At 38.3% G+C, this 8300-nt stretch overlaps 1 protein-coding gene across 1 annotated transcript in view; it reads right to left on the minus strand.

Annotated features, from left to right (window-relative positions):
- TMPRSS7 (transmembrane serine protease 7) overlaps window positions 1-8043 on the minus strand; it is a 30228-nt gene extending 22185 nt beyond the window's left edge. The window contains 7 exon segments of the mRNA XM_027744267.2: window positions 237-275; window positions 1147-1340; window positions 2360-2427; window positions 4606-4736; window positions 5429-5621; window positions 7833-7925; window positions 7927-8043. Of these exon segments, the coding sequence (XP_027600068.1) occupies window positions 237-275; window positions 1147-1340; window positions 2360-2427; window positions 4606-4736; window positions 5429-5621; window positions 7833-7925; window positions 7927-8043 (835 nt within the window).
- Between the last annotated feature and the right edge of the window lie 257 nt (window positions 8044-8300).

Genomic DNA, 8300 nt, shown 5'->3' on the forward strand with positions numbered 1-8300 from the left:
ACCATGCCACCAGGTACATCTAAAAAATTTACCAGGCAGATTAAGGGTAGATAGCTTCCATATTTGTCACGTGCAAGACTCTTGGTCATTCTTATAGCAAGTCAGGACTTAAATACCAAGGCTGAATTTAGCCCTCTTAAATTAACACTGAACAGTGTCTTTGAGTCTAAGTCATGAACTGAAAGCTTTGTTCTCCACCTCTCCACTGCCAGGAAGTTGCCAAAATGCTGAATTACCTGTTCCTGTTGTTGACCAATAATCTGACCGAAGACCTGCTGCATAGAAAAAGAGTTGTGTGAGTCTTCTTGTTTGCCTGAAATCCAGATTTCAGGGTTTAATTCAATCACAGTTCAGTCCTAACACTAAACACACAGGACAAAACAGATGTCTCAATGAGGGGGGGCTACCCTTTATTTCTGCAAGTTCTGCAAGCAGCTTCAAAGGTATCATGCCCCCAGACCTCTCAGTGCCTGAGGCAAGAAGAGACTGCATGTCAGTTAAGCAGTCATATTCAATTAAAGAACTAAGACAGAGGTACCCCAGGGGGTCATTTCCTCATCCTTGACCACAAAGTCTTAATCAGCTTTCAGCTGGACAGAGTTGTTCCATCCTATGTTCATAGAACTGAAAATCATAAACCATTTTGTAGCTAAATACATCAAACAGATACTTGAATCTCACAGTTTTTGTTCCCTAGACAGGAATGGCACAAGAGTTGTTTAACGAAGGAGCAGGTTTTTTATCTGTTTTTTAGTTTTTAATAAAGGGATGACAAGAGTCTCATTTACAGTGTGGGGACTAAAGTTTGATCCATTTGGAAACCTTAACCCTTCATCTTTTTATACTTTTAAAGTCACAGAGTGAGCTGCCTACAAAGCGTCAGTCTTAGCTCCTGACTATGAACATAAGCACTCCAAGTACTCAAAGGAAGTTTTACAGTCACTGTTTACAAAGACACTTTTTGACCTCAAATCTGGGGTTTCATTTTCCTTTTCTCTTTTTTTTTCTTAAATTATAAATTTAGTATTAGAAGCTAAAAGTATAGGATAAAACTTCCAGTTTATTTCTAGAATTTGCTACTCCAAGGTAGAAATGTTTGCTTAACAAAGTGTTTCCTCTGGGATATGGGTATGTGCTAATACTAACCACTTAGTACAATAGAGTCCATGTCGACTGCAAGGCCCTGAAGACTTCCCACCGAAGTCCTGTTAATGATACTTGTCTGAATAGAATCCTTTAAAATGGCAGCCACACAATCCTCACACAGCACTTGGCCCTTCGCCTGTGGTACCACAAATACGATCCAGAAATGAATAAGAAGGCCTCCATTGTTGTTGTTACTGAAAGAAAGAGGTCCTACAGGTTATCATCATGTTGAAAGTTCTCTGAAGACTGGACTTTTAGCCCAGACTTCTGAAGTACAAATTTAGAAGTGTATGGTTCATTTTCATCTTTCCTAATTACATTAACACACTGAACGTGTATTTTCCTCTTGGAGGGGGAGGGGGAAAGAAGCCCAAAACACACTCTTCATATCCAGTTGGGAATCTTCAGTATGTTGATTTCCTGAGGGCTCCTGACTTTTGAGATCTATGGAAATGATATTATCTACTTGAATTAGGGCTGAATTATTTCCTAAAAATCAAAACAGAAATAGTAGAACAGAAATAGAATTATCTCCAGAAATGCAGTACTCTGCACTGGTATGCATTTCACCCTGTACTGTGTGCTGTGGTATACAAGATACAGTTTCTAGACTATTTAGGTAACACATTAGAGATGTACAGTCACCCCAATCTTTACCTTCAGGTGGGGAGAAAAATCATTAAAACAAATGTACCCTAGAAACTCCTCTACCTGAACCAAAATTGTATTTGATTCAAGAGGATGGTAATAACTAAACTTTTAATATTAATTGCAAACCTAATATTAGAGTAAGGGTACTCTATTGCAGTATAGAGATTTTCCCCTTCTGTCAGTAGAAAAGAGTTTTATATCAATAAATTAGTTACAAAATATGTGTGACTTAGTCAATAACACAGAGTTGTACTTCAATAGCATGTTTAACTGGTTAAAATTCCATGTGACCTATCGGCCAAACTATCACCAATCCTCTTTAAAGACATTATTTCTGTTCATCTTAGATTGTACTCCTGGCAGACAAGGAACTGCTTATATGACTTTAGTTTGCCCTTACTTTTGTTAAGTGAATTCATATAGGTTATCAGCGTATTTTGCTATCAGTACAAGTACATAGCAAAGACATTATACCATAACCACCAAAAATAGGCTTCTCTTGTGGGCTCATTACATTATATCCTACCTGGCAGAAAGGCAATTACATTAACTGCAGTTTTACCTGACTTCTGAAACGGTGGACTGCTTATAAAATTTGGAGAAAGAAGAGGTTGTGTAGACCAAGTTCATCTGAAAGAGAAGGTATAAAGATTTAGCATTTCTGAAAGTCAGTCCTACCTAGAAATGGTATATGTCTGGCCTTTCCTAAGAACATCCTATTTTCCTCCAAGACTATGCAACATGCAAGTATTTCCAGACATACATCAGCCCAGCCAGGCAGAGAAGAAGACCAGCTGTTTATAACAAGTCCAATATTCCCAGGAAACATCAGATCATCTGCCCATGGCCAGCTGAAGGGTACAGCAATGTTTTTTCCAAATAAATGAGTTTTGAAAAAGGTGCACATTCTTTGCCCAGTAAATTCCAAACACAAAGGGCTTCCCTGTGCTGATGCTGAAACTTAGGGCCAAACTTCAAGAAATGTGCACACGCTTGTACCATTCTTTGTGTTGCTACTGAAGGGCAATGAACAGCACAGGGCTTTTTCCACTGAATCAGAGAAGGGACCTCTGGAGACCATCTCAGTGCTCAAAGCAGGGTCAACTACACCTTGTTGCTCTGGGATGTTTCCAGTTGAATATCTCCAATAATGGAGACTCCACAGCCTCCCTGGAAAACTGCTTTAGTGTTTGATTACCCTCACAGCTAAAGAGCTCTTTTTCTCTGTTTGTGTGGAATTTCTTGCATTTTGATTCAGTTTGTGTCTATTTTCTTCATCAACAGTTCAGTACTAGTGTATTTCTTTCCAATACACACAGCATAAAATGTGTGGAGAAGTAAAATCTCTGCCTGTTTCATGCTGTGGGATGGCCTTGGGTTATTTTGAAGCAAAAATCACATCAATATAAATCCCTATTAATGTTTGACACAGGAAGTTTGAACAATACTTTCAATGGTCTAAATAAAATGGGTGGACTTCAATTTTTTCTCCAGATTAGGCTACAAGGGATTTTATATATTACTGTCACTACAAAAGAGAAAAGGAATCTATCTTGAGACATTCTTCTACTACCACTTTTGGTCTCTGGGCCAGTAACCATGAACAAAAATGTTTCAAGGCGAAAAACCAAACAAAATCCCAAATCCCCCACTTCCCTACTAACAACTTTAGTCAATATTAAAGGTTGGACAAAGCTCAGCTTCAGCTTTGCAAAATCCATTGTCTTGTATTCAGGCAAAATTTACACATAAAAAATAGACTTCAAGTTACATTCAAGTAGGAGGTGGTGACACTGGCAGCTCAACACCTTCTTTCTGACACCTCTGTGTGACAAGGGCAGGATGCTCTGGGACAAGAGCAAGACACAGGGCTTACGTCAGGTTAGAGCTGCTCCATGGAGTGCAGGGGAAGGATGTGCCCTGCACTGGTTATCTGTTACCCCTCCTGAAAGCACTTCAGTCATTAACATGCAGGACTGGGAAAACTAGACAGTCAGCTTTCAAGTCTTTTGTGAACCAGCTAGGGGGAGGGAGGAGAAATAGAGCTGGAAAACGAGACAATGAGTTGATATTATGACAAAACTTAGCAATTATTAAAAAATTTCTTGGTTGCATCTGACATTTCTTTGTTATTTGTTTAGCAGTTTTCATACCATTGTTTGAATCCTTATGTGGACAGTGCTGCATTTCCTGCTGCATTAAAGTATTTTTTATCCCTACACCAAATGTCTTCAAAGTCACATTCCCTTTTAACTAAGATTCCCATCCCTTTCTTCCCACTGTGGAGCAGCTTTAACTGCCTACCAACAGAGTGCTATCTCTGCATTGACTGATGCAAGGCATTCGGGAAAAATAATGGCCTTTAGAATACCTAGCATCAGAAGAAAATGTAAATGTAAATATGTTTGGGAGCTCTGGGGTAATTATAGATGCTTTAAGGCAGAAGACTGGCAGAAGATATCAATTTAAATGCAAAAGACTTCATCAGTTCAATGTCTCAAAAGTGGCAATTAAGTTTTAAAAGACTTTTGCAGAGTTCTCTTCATAGATCCCGATTTGTGGGGGAAAATACATAAAATTTTTAGTAAAATGTAGAAGTCAAAGAGACCTATTCAGAACTGAGTTTGTGATTAACAAGCTGAAAGCAGTCAGTTCCTTCATACCTCCAGATAGCCACTCTTTGTACATAATCCTCTGAGGGGGAAAAGGTGGAAAGCAGAACACCACAACAGACTCAATGGCACCCGAATGTCCCACCTTTTGTTCACAGCTCTAATCTTTACTAACCAAGCAACACGCTCATCTTACCACATGTTGCACAGTCTGTGCCATGGAGAGGAATTCCTTTGACTCTTTTTGCCTATATTCTGGGAGAAACTCTATGTTGGCAACACGAAACAGTCCAACAAAATACAGTGCATCTTTGTTTTCTGCCTGAACTGCAAGAAACAAAGAAGACAACCTTTTTTTTTCCCCCCAGTAACAATGAGGTGGGTTTTTTTTTTTTTAACTTCTAACCCAAACGAATCTATTTGGCCTTACAGTGGAAACAGTTACCAAAAGAACACTGCACTTTTTATAGCCAAACTGCTATAGATGTGCACAAAATATGGTTTATTGAGCACCTGTTCCCTACACAGAAGGTAAGATACCACCATACAAATGAGCCAGCATAATGAAGGCAGTATCAACATCCAGATTCTGAAGCATCTCTAAGGAACCTGAGGCAGTATTAGCATCAGGAGTCTAAAGAGGAAAACATGGCTTTTAATGCCCAATTAGACACGTGCTTTTTAATCCCCTTTTATTTCTTTAATTCTATTTTGCATACAAGATAAAGGACTTGGATTTCATAAGGCCAAGAAACACAGTGAAAGGCAAAATTTCTGAGCAATCAAGCTCATAGAAACTATCAAGTCTGCACAATCAACTTGCACATAAAAATGTTTTGCATGCCACTTAAAAAAAAAAAGTCACACTCCCTAAAGCCATCAGTTATGCCTGCTCTTATAATTACTTTTTAAGTCTTTAACAAAGACACACAAAAAGTACTATGTTTTTTTTAGAAACAGCTGAAAGTACTGCTCAGGATAGGGATGTATGAAATTGGCTTGAGCTTTCAGGAACTCACCAATGAAGAGCCACAGTAATGTCCAGGTTACAACTCCTAAAATGAATAGAATGAGGGTAAAGAGAATTATTTTGTTTTGAAAATTCCACAGCAACTTATCTTTTTTCTTCAATTTGGCATGTTTTTTCCTTGCCAGAATCCTCTTTGCCAACTTATCTTCTGCAGATACCATTTGGACTGAAATGTTGGCTACCTAAAATAAGGTGAAAGACAACAAAAAATGTGGAACATTTCTAACAGCAATTGATGGACCAACAACTAGAAGAGATTCCCACATACATTTGCCTGTTACTGCATGTACATAACTGTAACTAACTTAGCAGCAGTTTAAGACTCCAGTCAGAAAGCAAGGGCCTTCCTTCAAGACACTTGCATTTCACTCCTAAGTTGACATCATTGTGGGATGTCAAGTTTAATACAGTGGCTACAAAATCCATGTGTTGATGGAGCTTGTCACACAGGAGATGACAAGCATAACTACTAGTCATTTGCAAAAGTAGCATTGTAGGTTATTTCACAATAAGTGGTTGTTTCCTTTTGCCCAAAAGTAGAAGATCCACATCTGTGTCCAGTTTTTGGCCCATGAGTATAAGATTCCAGGGGAAGGTCACCAAGCAGTAAGGGGCTGAAGGGATGTGCAGCAAAAAGTTGAGAGCCCCGGGGTTGTTCAGTTAGAGGCAAGAAGGCAAACACAGTGTGAGTAAACCTAATGATAGATTTCCTTATCTAAAGTGGGTTATGGAAAAGACAGAGACACACTTTTCTCACTGATGAACAGTGAAGAGACAGTCACAACAGTCACATACAGCAGCAGGGGAAATTCCAGCTAGAGTGGAGGAGGGGGAAGAATGTATTTCATCATGAGGGTCATGCATGTGAGCCATGCCCAGAGAGCTCAGGGAACCTCCATCCCTAGGGGTATTCAAAACTCAGTGGATCAATGTCCCAAGAAATCTGTTGGCTTTGATGTTAGCCCTGTTTTTTAAAAAAATTAAAAACATTCAGAAATCCCCATCAACATAAATTTTTCTAATATTTCTCTGATATTATGCACTAGCAATGGTCTCAAGAAGAGAGCTCTGTGTATCCTTACAGAGGTAGCATAAGAAACATCACCAGAAATATCCTACTGATCCCATAGTCAAACACAGCAGATAGCAGTCTTTGAGAATGGAGGATGTCCAAAGAAAGCTTGGCAATAAGTAATAACGAGTAACAAGACCCAGTAATACGCTTTAAAATTTCCTCAAGCAAAACCTGAAAACACAGAACTGGAAGATTTCAGACTAATATCTTCTATCTGGCTTATTAACTGCACTTGTTTGGTGTGTTCTCCACTCAATTTCCCATCTGCCATAATTTTTAAAAACCTTATCAAGTACACGCCTCTTTCAGAATGCAAATCAAACTACCTGTTTGTTTAAGACTCCTCACTGTCAGGTAAAGTTCCTGTATACACTCAGGTGTCCAATAGGACAGCTTGAGGCAGCTCAATGAATGCTTGGCTCTGACATCTGAACTTTGGGCCACTTTGATCAATATTCCCCCAATAATATTTTATATCTAAGTTTTCCCATTTCAGTCCTCTTTGCAGCTATAGACCTAACCAGCCAGACTTCTTCTTAAAAGCTGGATTGTGTCAAGGACCATTAAAAACTGCACTAGATTGACACAACTGGACTATAAGTATGAACTTGAAACAACTAACGTCTTCATTGCCATTACTGCAATTCTAACTTTATTTTTTTTTTAAAATGCACTTCATGTCTCAAGGTTTGCATGGCAAAGTTCTCTGCTATGCAGGATTCACAGGAATACTGAATGCTGTGTGCTACATTTCTGTATTTTCTTAGGTAATAATAGTCTGCCATAGACATCTTATAGAAAGGAAAACCAAGGCAAAGTTAAGCTGCTCCCTTCCCTCAGTAAGGGCCATAATTCCTAATTCACCTTTTCTCTCTACTGCAACTTAGTTCTTGTATTCTAGAATTGGTTTCCATCTAAAGCTGTAATTTGACTATCACCATACACTGAATTATTTAATTACTTCTTTGTCATGAGTTAACACTCATGCAATAATCCCCTGCTGCATTTTCTCAGGGAAAAGCAAAACACTTTGCCTACTTTAATGTTACCTTTTTGTCTAGAATTTGACTTCTTTGTTGAAAACCTGCTGCCATGACACCAGTATAAACTTTTCATATTGTCACACTGACATGTTCATTATTTCAATTGTCTAAAAATTCATATTATTAGCAATCTAAAGATATGCAAACACACGTTGACATTTTCAAATGTCAAATCTAGCCATGATGTTAAGGTTAATACTTGATAATCAGATCACAAGAGATCTAATAGCGTCAAGAAGCACATAAAATCAAGAATGTTTAAGTCATCTACTTACACTTCCTTCATCCTCAGGTTTAGCTGTTGGGTCATCATTTTTTCCATCCATTCCAGCAGAATTAATTTTATCACTTGTCCGAGCTGAAAAAGAGCCTTGCACCTTTCTTCAAGCACCACTTCTACTACTGAAGCTGAAGACAGTTAACAGCAAAGTCCAGGACCAAAAGAGGCATCAATTTACTTTGATGAGTTTCCAATTGTAATCTCATCTGCCCTATTGCACCTTTGTGAATGTTAGAAGGCTGCTATCATGTAACTTTAGACTTCCAAGTCAGACTGCTTAAAATAGGCTTTTCACAGTATTTTCAATGCTGAAATAGACTCCAATTTGTTAAAAGATAAAATCACAGTGACAAAATCTATACTACACTAAAATTTCGCAAAATTAGTTTCATGAACAAGAAAAGTAGCAAGCAAAACATAAATATGAAAGCAAAAACATGCCAAAAGAAGGAAAATAAATACA

The sequence above is a fragment of the Pipra filicauda genome, unplaced genomic scaffold (genome assembly GCF_003945595.2).
Source record: "Pipra filicauda isolate LSUMZ 115617 unplaced genomic scaffold, ASM394559v2 scaffold179_size1759329_pilon, whole genome shotgun sequence".
Lineage (NCBI taxonomy): Eukaryota > Metazoa > Chordata > Aves > Passeriformes > Pipridae > Pipra > Pipra filicauda.